At 45.0% G+C, this 17111-nt stretch overlaps 1 protein-coding gene across 9 annotated transcripts in view; it reads right to left on the bottom strand.

Annotated features, from left to right (window-relative positions):
- Nucleotides 1–233: 233 nt before the first annotated feature.
- Nucleotides 234–17111, bottom strand: part of LOC137801732 (protein-methionine sulfoxide oxidase mical3b-like) — a 30399-nt gene continuing 13521 nt past the window's right edge. For 4 of the 9 annotated variants that reach the window (XM_068599103.1, XM_068599108.1, XM_068599109.1 and 1 more), the window contains 23 exons: nt 16856–16937; nt 16591–16738; nt 14182–14378; nt 13807–13907; nt 13575–13658; nt 13376–13501; nt 13016–13084; nt 12221–12295; nt 11440–11596; nt 10651–10715; nt 10525–10579; nt 9989–10349; nt 9237–9388; nt 7085–7597; nt 6892–6974; nt 6498–6572; nt 5985–6035; nt 5654–5902; nt 1859–1952; nt 1702–1752; nt 1528–1627; nt 1317–1390; nt 234–1247 (listed from right to left, as the gene is read on the bottom strand). In XM_068599103.1, coding sequence (XP_068455204.1) covers nt 1063–1247; nt 1317–1390; nt 1528–1627; nt 1702–1752; nt 1859–1952; nt 5654–5902; nt 5985–6035; nt 6498–6572; nt 6892–6974; nt 7085–7597; nt 9237–9388; nt 9989–10349; nt 10525–10579; nt 10651–10715; nt 11440–11596; nt 12221–12295; nt 13016–13084; nt 13376–13501; nt 13575–13658; nt 13807–13907; nt 14182–14378; nt 16591–16738; nt 16856–16937 — 3147 coding nt within the window. In that variant the 3' untranslated portion in view covers nt 234–1062. Of the gene's footprint in view, nt 1248–1316; nt 1391–1527; nt 1628–1701; nt 1753–1858; nt 1953–5653; nt 5903–5984; nt 6036–6497; nt 6573–6891; nt 6975–7084; nt 7598–9236; nt 9389–9988; nt 10350–10524; nt 10580–10650; nt 10716–11439; nt 11597–12220; nt 12296–12954; nt 13085–13375; nt 13502–13574; nt 13659–13806; nt 13908–14181; nt 14379–14632; nt 16290–16590; nt 16739–16855; nt 16938–17111 lie in introns of those variants that run through there. The other 5 variants (XM_068599104.1, XM_068599105.1, XM_068599107.1 and 2 more) reach the window with 5 other exon arrangements.

Genomic DNA, 17111 nt, shown 5'->3' with positions numbered 1-17111 from the left:
TGATAACGGGTGCAGCAGGTTTTTGGTACGCCTGGGATGCAACGGGGCTCAGAAGGTTAAATATATAAGTATATGTGTCAAGTCTTGGATAATAGAAGTCAATGATATGATGATTCATGTGTGGAACCACATCTCTACTTTATAAGTGTCATATATTGATTGGACGTAAACTGGTCCATCACAAATTACAAGACAAAAAATACAAGAAGCTGTAAAGTCAGAAGGCTGTTTTAATACATAGTTACATTATTAACTGGATTAATAAACAGTTATTGGTATCATGGCAAGTTGAGATGAAATAAGGCCGACAGGAAGTTTGGTAGAACTGATTGACAGCTTATAGTGTTGGCACAGTCATCAAGATGTCTGAATAAATTTAGACTGCTGGATACTGACACTACACATGTAATCATGTACATTACATGTTATACTGTATATGAACATCACATGTAATAATGCATATGTAATCATGTACATTCCATGTAATAATGCATATGTAATCATGTACATTATACGTAATATTAGAACAGTTGCACACAGCTAGTTACTCATTTAACGTCTTCAATCATTTATGTGTGGAACCACGTCTCTACCTTAACAGACTAAATGTTCTTATTCTGAAAAGTTAATATTCTCAGTTTGCACGGTCAATGATAATGAATATTTCACTTATATTCCCATTTACATGCCAGCAAAACCACATGACGTAGCGGAGACTGTTGCTACACTGTGACGTAGCGGAGATTGTAGCTACACTGTGACATAGGAAAGACTGTAGCTACACTGTGATGTAGTAAAGGCTGTTGCTACACTGTGACATAGCGTAGACTGTTGCTACACTGTGACATAGCAGAGACTGTTGCTACACTGTGACATAGCACTTACAAACAGTTAGTAAGATAGCTAAATTAGCAAGAAGAAGAAGAAGAAGAAGAAGAAGAAGAAGAAGAAGAAGAAGAAGAAGAAGAAGAAGAAGAAGAAGAAGAAGAAGAAGAAGTCGACGAAGAAGTCTTTCAATTTCAGACTGACGTTGACGGTCTTTTTCAGGTCTGAGTTCCAGGTTCAGGTCCAGCTGAGTCCCGGTCCTTGGGTCATCTGGACCTCCTCTAGGTCCTGGTCTTCTTGTCGTTGCTGCAATCTTTGTTCCTCCAGCAGGGACACCAGAGAATCTCTCTGCTCCACCACCTCCAACATCTCCTCCAGGATCAGACGCTCCTCCAGCAGTTCCCGCTCCTCCTTCAGGTGGTCTGTGCACAGGTTCATGTTCAGGAGACCAGTATCTGATATTTAACTCAATGATTCATTATTATCGTTACCGTCCACAGCCATGCACTCTCTGAGCTCCTGCTGCAGACGACCCTGCCGGTCCTCCAACTCCAACTCTCGAGCACTGAAACCAGAGAGCAGAGAACACAGACCAGGTTTTCCTGATGCATCCTGATCCAAACTTGAACCTGAACCACATGCTGGAGGTTCTGGTAAACCTAAACCTGAACCACATGCTGGAGGTGAAGGGAAGGTACTCACAATATCATGAGTTCAGATTCATATCGGACCAGAGAGTTCTTCTGCCGGACCAAATGGAACCACTGCTGCATCAGAGCCGAATTACCCAGTTCACCCAGTCCTGCAGAGACAGACAGGTTACCCAGTGCTGCTAAATAATACGACAGTACACTTAAGTATACAACATAATACTACCTTCCAGGTGAAGCTCAATGTTCTGGCTGTCGGTGGTCTCTCCCCAATAATCTGTCACGTCATAAAACATAAAACATGCATATTGTTTACTATACTTTAAATGTAAAGAGATGGCTGTTATGTTGTGTACTTGTATCTTCATGTTGTGTACTTGTACCTGCTTCTCCTCTCAGTGCTCTTTCCACCATCACTCCTCTCTCCTCTAGATGCCTCAGCTTCTCCTCCAGCTGCTGCAGCTGTCTCTGGATCACCTGAGAAAACACCTGCATCACTACATCCTGTCCTCACAAAGAACTGGTCTCTGTCCTCACGTAGAACTGGTCTCAGTCCTCATGTAGACCTTGTCTCTCACCTTGACAGTCTTTGTCATTATGTATACCTGGTCTCTGTCCTGACGTAGACCTCGTATCTGTCCTCAAATAGACCTGGTCTCTGTCATCATGTAGACCTGGTCTTTCACCTAGGCAGTCTCTGTCCTCATGTAGACCTGGTATTTCACCTTGACAGTCACTGTCATCATTTAGACCTGGTCTCTGTTCTCAAATAGACCTAGTCTTTGTCATCATGTAGACCTGGTCTCTCTCCTCATGTGGACCTGGTCTTTCACATTGACAGTCTCTGTCCTCACGTAGACCTGGTCTCTGTCATCATGGAGACCTGGCCTCTGTCCTCATGTGGACCCGGTCTTTCACCTTGACAGTCTCTGTCCTCATGTAGACCTGGCCTCTGTCCTCATGTGGACCCGGTCTTTCACCTTGACAGTCTCTGTCCTCATGTAGACCTGGTCTCTGTTCTGTCATCATGTAGGCCTGGTCTTTCACCTTGGCAGTCTCTGTCCTCATGTGGACCTGGTCTCTGTCCTCATGCAAACCTGGTCTCTGTCCTCATGTGGAACAAGTCTTTCACCTTGACAGTGTCTGTCATTATGTAGACCTGGTCTCTGTCTTCACGTAGACCTGGTCTCTGTCCTCAAGTAGACCTGGTCTCTGTCATCATGTAGCCCTGGTCTTTCAACTTGACAGTCTCTGTCCCTATGTAGACCTGGTCTTTCACCTTGACAGTCTCTGTCCTCATGTAGACCTGGTCTCTGTCCTCATGTAGACCTGGTCTATATCCTCATGTGGACCTGGCCTCTGTCCTTACGTAGACCTGGTCTCTGTCCTCATGAGACCTGGTCTCTGTCCTCATGTGAACCTGGTCTCTGTCCTCATGTAGACCTGTTCTCTGTCCTCATGTAGACCTGGTCTATATCCTCATGTGGACCTGGTCTCTGTCCTTACATATACCTGTTCTCTGTCCTCATGTAGACCTGGTCTCTGTCCCCACGTATACCTGTCTCTGTCCTCATGTAGACCTGGTCTTTGTTCTCAAGTAGACCTGATCTCTGTCCTCATGTAGACCTGGTTTTTCACATTGACAGTCTCTGTCCTCATGTAGACCTGGTCTCTGTCCTCATGTGAACCTGGTCTCTGTCCTCATGTGAACCTGGTCTCTGTCCTCATGTGAACCTGGTCTCTGTCCTCATGTAGACTTGGTCTTTAACCTTTACAGTCTTTGTCCTAATGTAGACCTAATCTTTCACCTTGACAGTCTTTGTCCTCATGTAGACCTGTTCTCTGTCCTCATGTGGACCTGGTCTGTGTCCTCATGTGGGCCTGGTCTCTGTCCTCAAGTAGACCTGGTCTTTGTCATCATGTAGACCTGCTCTCTGTCCTCATGTGGACCTGGTCTCTGTCCTCACGTAGATCTGGTCTCTGTCCTCACGTAGACCTGGTCTTTGACCTTGACAGTCTCTGTCCTCATGTAGACCTAATCTTTCACCTTGAAAATCACTCAGTGCGTTTACATGCTGGTATTAATTCGAATCTTGCTTTAGTCGGACTATGCTCTCTTTCGGGGCAACTGCTGTTATCCGAATATACATGACAGTGAATAAATCGAATCATTGGCCGAATGCATGTTGTTCTGCCTCACATTTCCTTGTGTTGCATTCTAGACGCCAAGTGGTGTGCAGTGTAATTGCATCTTTGTTTAGCCTTCCTCTCTTGCAGTAGTTTGTTCCGATTCAGCTGAGAAGACATGCTGCAGCTATTTGTCTCACTTATTGTCTGGTAGCCTTTAAAGACCTAAGTCTGTAAGTACGTCTGTATGTGCATGTAAATATATTTTCCGATATATTCTCTGTCTGTTTACCGTTTCAGTTGTGTTGTGTGGATGCTAATCGCGATGCTAACCGTGATGCTAACCGCGATGCTAATCGCGATTAGCATTTTTATATTGACATGTCCCTTCTGCATTAATATGTTGACAACGTTAAAGTTAGCTTAAACTCTAATTAGTCCAGGGAGTCTGGTGTTAATGAATACTTAGCTTTTCCAGCATATTGATTGTATGTTTATTCTGAGCTTGGTATTCTTCTGTGCGTTTATGACACATCTGTAAGCTAATGTCATGTTATGTTTCTACAGTTTTACAAAAACAAAGATTCAAGTAAAAACCCTAAATGCCATCCTGGATTTCCGGTTCTTTATTTCCTGGATCTACTGTTAGCTATCTGCTAAGCCAACCTACAGAAGCAAGGGCAGAATACATGTCATATCCGATACGATAGGTGGCGCTGTTTTCATTACATGTAAAGGTGATACAGCCATCTCCGCTTGACCTCTTCACTCTTCATAATGGAGAGAACCCCGCTAGCTTCGGTGGTTGTGGGGAAGCTAGCGGAGAGCAAACGGGGAACTAGCAGCAGCGCTAGCTGGCTACATCAGGGAGCTAGCAGAGACACCCACCGAAGGTGCTATCGGCTCGTAACCCGACTTTTACGTTTGTTTGTTTCTGCCGGCCGTGACAACTTATCGTCTCTTTCGACTTCCGGGTCACGACTTGGGAGGGAGGGAGGGAGGAGGCGGCGGGATCTTGAGCATGCGCACAAACGCATTGTCCAGTTCCGATCCGATTCAGCGTTTACATGCAGTGTTATTCGAATTATCAATCGAATCGAATTGAGTTATCCAGGGGTGTTAATCGGATCGTAGTCGGACCGCAGTTGTTCGAATAAAGGTGTTTACATGAACGGGATAATTCGATTTTAGTCGGACTAAGCCAGTAATTCGAATCCATGTAACCGCACTGACTGTCATCATGTAGACCTGGTCTCTGTCCTCACGTAGACCTGGTCTTTGTCCTCAAGTAGACCTGGTCTCTGTCCTCAAGTAGACCTGGTCTCTGTCATCATGTAGACCTGGTCTTTCACCTTGACAGTCTCTGTCCCCATGTAGACCTGGTCTCTGTCCTCAAGTAGACCTGGTCTCTGTCCTCATGTGGACCTGGTCTCTGTCCTCCCGTGGACCTTGTCTCTTTCCTCATGTAGACCTGGTCTCTGTCCCCACGTAGACCTGGTCTCTGTCCTCATGTGGGCCTGGTCTATGTCCTCATCTGGGCCTGGTCTCTGTCCTCAAGTAGACCTGGTCTCTGTCATCATGTAGATCTGGTCTTTCACCTTGACAGTCTCTGGCCGTGTCTACTAACGAACACTTTACAAAGTACACTGCAATACAGTGCAGTATAACACAGTGCACTAACATCTGTAGTGTTGCTGATAAGCGCTGTATCAAATGGAACAAGATGGTGCCCGTTCAGTGCGAGTAGTGTCCATCGCTTTACACTACATTTTTTGACCGTTTGCAGTGCGCCATCCGGGTACTTTCAGTGCACTGAATTCTGCTGGTTTTGTCAGTGTGGTGCACTAAGCACTGAAAGTCAGTGCTCGAAGTGCGCAAGTGCGCGGTAGTAGACACGGCCTCTGTCCCCATGTAGACCTGGTCTCTGTCATCATGTGGACCTGGTCTCTGTCCTCACATAGTCCTGGTCTCTGTCCTCAAGTAGACCTGGTCTTTCACCTTGACAGTCTCTGTCCTCAAGTAGTCCTGGTCTTGTCCTGTGGGACCCTCACCTGAGCCTTGTGGAGTCTCTTCAGCTGTTCCTGTTTGGCTTTTCTTCGAGCAGCTCTCTGAACTCTTCGGGTGATTTTGGCGTCTAGGTCTTCATGCAGGTCTGGGTCTTCTTGACCCCTCTGGAACATGGTCTCCTTCACCCCCAGACTAGACGGCTCCTTTGGCTGGACTAGGACCCCTAACACCTGTGTGGGACATGACTGTCCCCCAGACCCTTGGAGAGGACTTCTGTCCTTCAGAGAGCGTTTCTAAAAACAGATGACAATGTGAATCCATCACAGAGAGACCAACAGAGACCATGAACCAGAACGAGGAGGACAGGGTCTGTACCTTGATGACGTACGCGCGCTTAAAAGCCAGAGCGTGAGGAACATATGCTGGCTGAGAGACATGGAGCACAAAAACAAACGAAACCAGGTCTCAAAACGCTGAACTAAAGACTCCAACATGTCTTCAAAGACACGTCCAAGTCTCGAGTCAGGTGTGACAAGTCCAAGTAGTTAGTGGACTAAGTCAAGTCTGGGTCTAAGTCTCACCTTCAAGCTACTTGAGTCTTGTCCATCTCAAGTCACTCAAAACATGTCGAAGTCAAGTCTCAATTCTTCTAGATGAGTCTCAAATGGTGGAGATGGGACCCAAAGTCAGTACAAGCATGTCACTGGAGAAAGATCATAAGTCGAGTCTCTCAGCAGTCGAGTCTCAAGCTTTGGGTCAATTGAAATATGAAGATAGAGACATAAATTAACTTTTTGGCTAAAATAAAACTCAGTATCGGAACATAAACTACCAACAACCTAAAGCCCCGATGACGGTACAGAATCCTGAATTAAACACAGCTGATACCTCCTGGTTCTCCTCCTCCTCTTTTATCGTCACCTTCTGGATTTCAGATGCGAGGTCAGACAAATCCAAATGAAGCTACAAACATCAAAACAATGATTATTACCATATTACCCCAGACCTCATAGTACCATATTACCGAGAGAGCTCATAGTACCGTATTACCCCACTAGAGAACTCATAGTCAGGTTTCAGCTCTATAGTTAGATTTAATCTTGGGTCTTCATGATACTTGACATCACTAATGTACTTCTAGTTTATAAAATAAATCTGTTATTGTGTTAATACTGTTGAATCTCTGGCTCTTATGTGGTAATAACCACTGAATCCCCTGACATGACACAAGTCAAATCCTTTTTTGTGTAAATGTGATGATGTCGGTGTGTTTGAGTCTTACGTTGTTTCCAGGTTTTAGTGAACATCTCTGCAGCAGAGCAGATGAGTCCAGTTGAGACTCTTCTGTCAGGCCTCCTCTCACATCTGAAAACAGCCATACAGGAAGTAAAGTTACTGGCTGATCACAGTGACCTCATTGTGACCTCACTGTAACCTCACTGTGACCTCACTGTGGTTTTTGATGAAGTCATCACCTGTAGCTCTCATTTGATTGGCTGCATCCTTCTCCGCACCAGGAGGTAACGTCCCGCCCCTCTTGTTGTTCTTCTTCTCTTTTCTGTTTCCTGAAAAGACAGACCCCCACAAGGTTCTTGCCCCGCCCCCTTCCACCTGTCTGGGCCCCTTCAGCTTGAGGAGGAGTGCCCCGCCCCCACCCTCTACAGGGGGAATGAAGACTCGGGGGAGGCTGAATGCCCCTCTCGGGCCCCTTTTCTTAGACCCCGCCTCCTCTCTCTCTGACCCTGCCTGTTCACCATCTTGCTCCCCTTCTCTTTCATGTAGGAGGAGGGGCTTCTTGATGTCATCAGATGAGCCCCTCCCTCCAGCGGGTTTCCCCTGAACAACAGGTGGAACTGTGTCTTCGTCCTCGTCGGGGGCGGAGTCAGACTTGGTGATGAAGGAGGCGGTCAACGACGTGTCACAATGTGTGATGTCACTTCCTGCTGCTGAAGAGACACTCTGCCAGATAAGGGGAGAAAACTCCTCCTCTGAGAAGGAGTACACAGTATGGAGGATAAATTACACAGCACAAAGCACTTCCTACACAGTACTCTGCACCGTACGAAACACAAGAAGGAGGACAAACAACACAAGAACACAACTCTACCAGCAGTATTCCAGAAAGAAGGTTCAACAAACTCTGAGTCTATCCCTGAACTCTGAGATAAGAAACTCTGAGTCTCCGGTTCCAGAACAGCTGATCTGTATGTATGTTCACCCTGAGCTAAGCGCGCGCATGAGTATTATAAAAAGCATCATCAATGGAGCCCCGATATCACGAGTCACCATGACAACTCATGATATCGGTTGGATAGTTGGAGGTGCTTCTGCAGGTCCACGGTGAATATGAGCATGTATTTCACCACAAAGGCAATACAGTTGCAGCAGCAAAGGAGAGAAAGACGGCATGGGAAAAGACTGCTGCCCGAGTCAACGCGGAAGTTTGAATGTACTATTGCACTGACTTAACATTTAGCCGTAAGATCGTAGCAGCCTACAGTTATGAATATAAGTAGGAAGTTTAAATGTACTATCCCACTGACATAACATTTAACCACAAGATCATAGCAGCTTATAGTTATGAATATAAGTAGGAAGGAAATCTGATTTTCATGTAGGTGCAATCCAACAGGGTAAAAAGGACCTGGAAGCAGCTAAAAATGAAATATAAAAACATACTTCAAATAGGTAAGGCATATATTGCTAGGCTGTGATTGCGCCTGACTTTAATTTTAATTCAGTTTTTTATAATTGACTTAGGCTATTGAACAAAGTAAATATTAATTCAGTGGCTACTTGAAATAGTAAATTGTTGTTTTTACACATGTTCTCACTTAATACCCCACATAGCAGACACTTCCACATTTTTATTTTATACCTATTGAAGTCATTTAAAATGTGACGCTGTAGCGACACCAACACACATCAAAATACTAATTAAAGTATTGAGGTTAATTTTTCTCACAGCTCTACAAACTGTTGCCTTTCAGAAGTGCTCTGCATCCACGATGTTGTATAGAAAACTACCGTTTGCAAAAAACCATAGCGCGATGCATAAAACTGTGCTCTGATGTAAGTGCACGTCCAGAGGAACAGAGGTAGCGTTATAACAGATATTCCTCTGGAAATGATAAAACGTCTCATCTGTGTCGGAAGACTCTCTCGCCACGTTAAGCATTTTGAATCACGAAGGCTTCGATGTCAGTCGGATTTGGTAGGAATGGGCAATCCATGTCTATCAGCTTTCTTCATGTGGGAGGAGACAGGTAGAAACTCTGGGTTTCTTGTAGAAAACCTGCCAGCGAGCAGGTTATGTTCACAGGGTCTGTTACCATGATGATTGACTCAGAGTTTCAGTTACCTCTCTTTCTGGAACGGGTGACTCAGAGTTTCCCTGAATTCAGGGTTAACTTACTCTGAGTTTCCACATAACCCGCTTTCTGGAATACTCCCCAGGAGGACAAACAACACAACAACAACACAACTCTACAGCAGGAGAACAAACAACACAACAGCATCCAAATAACAAAAACACAACAAAACAACACACGAACACATCCCAATCTCACAACGACAACAACAACAACACTGAACAACAAGCAGAGATTCTACAGACCCAACACTAACCGTTACTGGAATCTTCCTTTTCTTTCTCCTCTTTCAGGTGGACTTGCTGCTTCAGAGTTTCCCTCCATGAAGCCTTGGCCACCTCTGAGGTCACACCATGACGATGACCACAACCTTCCACTTCCCCCTCTTCCTCCATCTCTGACTCTGAACTGAAAGGACAAACACAAGTTGAGACTGTTGAGGAGGGAGACGAGATGTACGGAAGATTGATACTGCCTGTATATAAACAATATTAATAATTATACATCAATCATACTTCTGATTAGTTAGTCAAGATTTTTTACTTTAAAACTTAAAGTCACTATTTTGATTTATTTATTTATTTAATCTATTCAGAAAAAAAATATATTTTCGATCTAAAAATCTTGAAACTGATGAAAAGGCCAAAATATTGTCAAAACACTGTCAACACATTATCAACATACTATCAACATACTGCTAACATACTGCCAACATACTGCAAAAATACTGTCAACATACTGTCAACATACAACTACAATGATGATTTAATATAGCTGGAAACTAGCAAAACTCTGTTTTGGTCTCTATTTCAGGAGAAACAGGCTTCAGGGTTTAATTCATATTTTAGAGGTATCTCTATATGCTATGTATTATCTATATGCTGTGTTTTATCTTTTAAAGTTCACGAATAATTGATTTTCTTCGCTTGGCGTCAATGACCTTCCATACTGAGAAGCAAAGGGCCATTCATACTGATTGAGATACAGCGACACAGAGCAGACTCAGACCTGGAGCTGTGCTGGATCTTGTCCATGCTGAGGTTGAAGCGATTCAGCATCTCCTCAGAGATCTCAAAGACCTCCTTTGGCTCCTCAAAGACCTTCTCTGGCTCATTAAAGACCTGCTCACGCTCCTCAAAGACCTCCTTTGGCTCCTCAAAGTCATCCTCTGGCTCCTTAAAGACCTCCTCGGGCTCCTCAAAGACCTTCTTTGGCTGCTCAAAGACCTCCTCTGGCTGCTCAAAGACCTCCTCTGGCTCTTCAAAGACCTCCGTGGGCTCCTCCAGCAGCTGCGTTTCCATCTTTGTTGAGCTTCGGTGGTGTTTCTCCAGCTCCATCCTCTCCGGCGTCACCACCATCACAGGAGCCACTGGCGACAAAGCAGCGCAGACACAAACACACACACACACACACACACACACACACACACACACACACACACACACACACACACAATAAAGCCCACGGTGATTCCCGTTGAAGGAGCACGCTCGGTGTTAACAGGTATGAAGGCTGAAAGCACGACGCAGCTGAAGCCAGCTCACCTGAGGAGATCAGAGCGTCTGCAGAGGAGCGTGAAGGAGCTGAGTCCAACGACGCCTGTGGAGAAAACAAACACACTTCACCTGGTGGTTGATGGTTGACTGTAAAGCTAAAGCTGAAGCTCTTACGCTGGTCGCTGGCTGGGAAGAGGCTGCACTGCTGGTCGCGTGGTGCTGGAGACAGTAAAACCTCCCTGACAGCAGAAGAAGAAACACTCTGTTTTATATCAACATTCAAACTCCAGACAGGTCATGTGACGGCCCCAGTGGCTGCTGGGAGAGTTCACAAAGCCAACAAGTCCAGCTATTGTGTATATTGTGTGTATAACACACAAACACACACACTCTTGTTTTCATCACGTTAGAGGGCAATACATTGACTTGCATTCATTATATGCACACATAAACACACACACACACACACACACACACACACACACACACACACACACACACACACACACACACACACACACACACACACACACACACACACACACACACACACACGCACACACAGACTTGGTTTTGGACCAAACATGTAAATTATACATATTTAGAAAACACATTATATATTAATAATAATCGTTGAGGATATTAGTGCCAGTGAAAGGTTCCACTGGAGGTCCCAAAGACTCATGGTTGAGCCAGTCGTAGGCGTACCTGCCTGGCCTTATTATAATATTAATAATACTCACGGTGCAGCCGGTCATAGGCATACGCCCCAGCCTCATGATAATATTAATAATAATAATTATTAATACTAATACTGACCGTGGACCCGGTCGTAGACATCCCCCCGGTTCCATGATAATATAAAATAATTAATTTTAATACTCACGGTGCAGTTGACCATAGGCGTACCCTCTTCCCGCCCGGCCTCATGATAATATCAATCATATTAATTCTAATACTCACGGTGCAGCCGGTCGTAGGCGTACCCTCCTGGCCGCAGGAAGCTGCTGCAGGAGGAACACTGGAAGCAGCTGCGATGGAAGAACAGACTCTCTGCACTCAGACGCTCCATCAGGTAAACTCTCTTCTGGCAGAAGAAGCACACGGCACTGCAAGGGGGCTGCAGACAGACAGGTAGGTAATGGTAAATGGACCTGGTAATGGTAAATGGACCTGTATTTGTATAGCGCTATTCTAGTCTTCTGAATACTCTAAGTGCTTTTACACTTCATGACATCATTCACCCATTCACACACGGCACATCAGTATTATCAACCATTCATACACCGTAGGCACAGCTACAGGAGCAATTCTAGGGTTTAGTGTCTTGCTCAAGGACACATCGACATGGGCTAGCAGCGCCAGGGATCGAACCACCTCTGATTGAAAGACGATCCTGCAGACAGACAGGTAGGGTCAGACAGACAGACAGGTCACACAGACAGATAGGTCCTGCAGGGGGGCTGCAGACAGACAGGGCCACACAGACAGGTAGGTCAGCTGATCAATATGGGATTCTGGTGCCGGTGGTAAGGCAGTAAAGTGACAGCTGGTAAGCTGTGCTGCTCAATGGGAACTATTGTTATTGATCTGCACATTGATCACATGAACCATTTCACGCTGCAGAGCTTCAGCAATTAGACCGAGCCAGAGGACAAAACAACAGCTGACTCTTTATTTTAGTCGGAGGTCGCATGACTGCAGACGCCTCACGCGATACCCAGAATGCACTGCAGCACCGTACCAGCTTCTCAGACTGCAACTTGATCTTCTCTTTGAACCGGAGACTCATCTGTTCCTGTTGTAGGGTCCGCCTCCTCTGAAGGGGCGTGGCCATAGAGACAGACAGGAAGTTACTCAGCACTCCATACTGCAGTGATACTACTCTAAGATACTGTAGTACTACTCTTAATTGACTGGTACTCAACAATTTTATTTATTATACCAGAGACCTGGACAAGTGACTCTGAACCATACACACACACACACACCTATTATATATATATATATATATATATATATATATATATATATATATATATATATATATATATATATATATATATATATATATATATATATATATATATATATAGACACATACACATATACATATACATATATATATATATATTATTTGTGTATATATATATATAATATATAATTAATGGCAAGTAAATATTTTAATTGTTTGACAGCCACTAATATATATATATATATATATATATATATATATATATATATATATATATATATATATATATATATATATATATATATATATATATATATATATGTATATATATATATATATATATATATATATATATATATATATATATATATATATATATATATATATATATAGATATATATATATATATCTATATCTATAGATATACATACACACACACACACACACACACACACACACGCACGCACGCACACACACACACACACACACACACACATACACACCAACTGGTCTCTAATGGTCTCTTCTAGTCTCTACTGGTCTCTACTGACTCCCCGTGTGTACCGGTCTCCATGGTGGACTTGGACCCTCAGCCTGAGGGGTTTTGGTGAGAATGGACAACAGCTCCCCCTGCTGGTCCAACACAGCGTACCGTCAGTCTTATTGTTGGTTAATGAGTTCATTATTAATATAAAGTATTAATATCAGCGTCTATATAGTAATAATAACAATCATTAATACACTTAAAGCTTCTAGTGATATTATAGTATAGTAATTATAGATTCATTTTTGTTCTGCAGGGTAATTAATAACTTGATCATGTTTGATAGATTAACACCTACAGTGTTTACATCGAATACAACGAAGCAGGTTTTCATGATGAGGATTATTGATCATAAATCAGAAGCCTCTCTGGAGGATCACCTGCCGACGTAAAGCCATCGCAGAAGAAGAAGGAGAAGAACTGTTGTCCAGCTTCGCCTGCAGCTGATTGGCCATCAGACGCACTCTGGAGCAACCAGCCTCGCCCACAAAGGCCTCGCCGTACACCTGGATGACATCATTGGTGGTCAGGTCACATGAGTGGAAACAGGGGAGTCTTGTTGATGAAAACCAGAATAACCTCATGTGGGACAACAGAGACCTCCTGCTGGTCTGGAGCCTCCTTACTGGTCCTCCTCCGCTTGTCCACTGCGTCGCTGCACTCCTGGAGAGACAAAGAGTCACCAAGAATCCTCAAGAGTCTTCAAGAATCATAAAGAGTCAAAAAAAGAGTCATAAAGAGTCATCAAGTGTCATAAAGTGTCATAAAGTGTCTTAGAAGGGACAGACAGTGGACAGAGACGGCGCCGGACCTTTGGGTTCCTCTTCCTGGACGGACTGAGTTCTAATCTGCTTAGCAGGGAGGCCGGCGTGATGAGAGCTGACCTGAGGTCAGCGCTGAGACCCAGACCACCTGGAACAGGAAGTCAGGGCTTTAGGAGTCTTTCTGGAATTATTATGATTATTAACTATATCAATTAGGAGACTTAATAAAATTATTAAAATCCTGGGATCTATAATACTTATTATAATGATCATATACATATAATAAGGGTTATAATTATATAACTTATCATATTTGAGAATTATGAAAACTATAGAAATCATGAAAAGTAGAAAAAGTATATGATAATTCATTATTACATTCATATTATATTAATAAGAATCATATTGACTATTCATCTCACCAGCAGGAGGCAGCGTATCCTTTAACAGCTGGTAGAACTGACTCAGGTACATCACCATCGACAGAGAATCCGGTTCTGCGACAGAATTCATCTCATCGACTGTCATCAGTGGAGAAATCCCAAAATGACGTTCAGCCACATCGAAGCTCAGACGAGTGTTTTCCTCAATGGAGGACGAGTCCAGAGAGTCAAAGTCTCTGAGGACAGACAGGTATATATATATATATATATATATATATATATATATATATATATATATATATATATATATATATATATATATATATATATATATATATATATATATATATATACATGCACACACACAGACACAGACACACACACACACACACATAACTGAGTTACAACATTTTTATAACTTTTGCTTTTTGTGTTTGCATCTTTTTCACCTGTCCACATGATTACATGAGCATTATCATATAATAATAATAATAATAATAATAATAATAATAATAATAATAATAATAATAATAACAACCATCCGGCAGATCAGAAAGGGAAAGCAGGGCCTACCCCAGGCTGTTGTCAGCGGGGGAGGGGAACTGCTGACGTCGGACGGTGGAAAGAACACTTTGAGGAACTCCTAAACCCGGCCAACATGTCCCCTGGGGAGGGGGCAGCGCCTGAAGACCTTGGGGTGGTCTTCACCCATATCCCTGGCAGAGGTCACCAAGGTTGTTAAAGAGCTCCTTGGTGGCAAGGCGCCGGGGGTGGATGAAATCCGCCCTGAGATGCTGAAAGCGCGGGACATTGCTGGGCTGTCTTGGCTGACACGCCTTTTCAGTGTCGCATGGGGGTCGGGAACAGTGCCCATGGACTGGCAGACCGGGGTGGTGGTTCCCATCTTCAAGAAGGGGGACCGGAGAGTGTGCTCGAACTATCGTGGTATCACACTACTCAGCCTCCCGGGAAAAGCTTATGCCAGGGTGCTGGAAAGGAGACTCCGAACGCTTGTCGAACCTCGGATTCAAGAGGTGCAGTGCGGATTTCGTCCCGGCCGTGGAACAGTGGACCAGCTCTTTACCCTTGCGAGACTACTGGAGGGATCTTGGGAGTTTGCCCAACCAGTCTACATGTGCTTTGTGGACTTGGAGAAGGCTTTCGACCGGGTCCCTCGGGGAGTTCTGTGGGGGGTGCTGCGGGAGTACGGGGTGCCGGATCCGTTGGCACGGGTTATCCGGTCTCTATACGCCTGCAGTAGGAGTTGTGTCTGTATCCTCGGTATTAAGTCAGACACGTTCCTGGTGGGTGTTGGCCTCCGCCAGGGCTGCCCTTTATCACCGGTCCTGTTTGTGACTTTCATGGACAGGATTTCTAGGCGCAGCCGGGGGGCGGAGGTAATCCGGTTCGGGGGCCTCGGGATCGCCTCTCTGCTGTTTGCAGATGATGTGGTCCTGTTTGCTTCTTTGGACCGTGACCTCCAGCATTCGCTGGGGCGTTTTGCAGCCGAGTGTGAAGCGGCAGGGATGAGGGTTAGCGCCTCCAAATCCGAGGCCATGGTTCTCTGCCGGAAACCGGTGGATTGCTCCCTTCAGGTGGGGACAACATGCCTGCCCCAAGCGAAGGAGTTCAAGTACCTCGGGTCTTGTTCACGAGTGAGGGTAAGGTGGAGCGGGAGATCGACAAGGCGGATCGGTGCGGCTGCAGCAGTAAAACCGGCGCTGTACCGGTCCGTCTTGGTGAAGAGGGAGCTGAGTCGGAAGGTGAAGCTCTCTATTTACTGGTCGGTCTACGTTTCAACCCTCACCTATGGTCACTAGCTCTGGGTCGTGACCGAAAGAACGAGGTCGCGGATGCAAGCGGCCGAAATGAGCTTCCTCCGTAGGGTGGCCGGGCTCAGCCTTAGAGATAGGGTAAGGAGCTCGGACATCAGGGGGGAGCTTGGAGTCGAGCCGCTGCTCCTTCGTATCGAAAGGAGTCAGCTGAGGTGGTTCGAGCATCTAATCCGGATGCCTCCTGGACGCCTCCCATTAGAGGTTTTCCAGGCGCGTCCAACTGGGAAGAGGCCCCGGGGAAGACCCAAGACACGCTGGAGGGATTATATCTCCCGGCTGGCCTGGGAACGTCTCGGGGTCCCCCAGAACGAGCTGGAAAATATTGCGGGTGAAAGGAAAGCCTGGGTCGGTCTGCTGGGTGTGCTGCCACCGCGACCCGACGCCGGATAAGCGGCGGAAAATGGATGGATGGATAATGAGCTCAGTCTGGTAACATTATCATATACTACTAATATAATAATAATGATAATAATGGAATAATTATAATAATCCCACATGAGCTCAGGCTGGTCACATTATGATATACTAATAATAATGATAATAATCAAATAATAGTAATCTTACATAATAATAATAATAATAATAATAATAATAATAATAATAATAACCCTACATGAGCTTGGGCCGGTGGCGGTGGATCAGGGCGCAGAGGGCGAGGCCGTTCTTCCAGGAAGTCGTGAGGTCTCTCACTGCAACGCCATGGTAACCACGAGTCTGCGCCTGACACCAAGCCAGCAGCTGATTGGACGGAGAGAACGAACCTATCAAAGAGTAAGAGACAGACAACCAATCAGAGAGCAGGAGACCAATCAGAGAGCAAGAGACAGGCGACCAATCACCTCACAGCTCATTATCCGAGTCCCTCTTATTGAACTCACTGAATCTGGGAGACGGCAGGCGGTTGACATCACCGTCTGTGTTAAGCCCCGCCTCCTCACCTGTGTCCACCAGGTGTCTCACCTGAAATAATAATCACACAATGTGAACCTGTCTGTGTGTACCTGTCTGCGTGTACCTGTGTGTGTGTACCTGTGTGTGTGTGTGTATGTGTTTGTCTGTCTGTGTGTGTGTATGTACATCTCTGTGTGTACCTGTATGTGTACCTGTGTGTGTGTGTGTGTGTGTGTGTGTGTA

Source organism: Clinocottus analis, unplaced genomic scaffold, assembly GCF_023055335.1.
Source record: "Clinocottus analis isolate CAN_PGR_092001 unplaced genomic scaffold, fCliAna1.0.p SCAF_43, whole genome shotgun sequence".
Classification (NCBI taxonomy): Eukaryota; Metazoa; Chordata; class Actinopteri; order Perciformes; family Cottidae; genus Clinocottus; species Clinocottus analis.
Note: the sequence above shows the minus strand (reverse complement) of the source record. Positions and strands in the feature narration are given on the sequence as shown.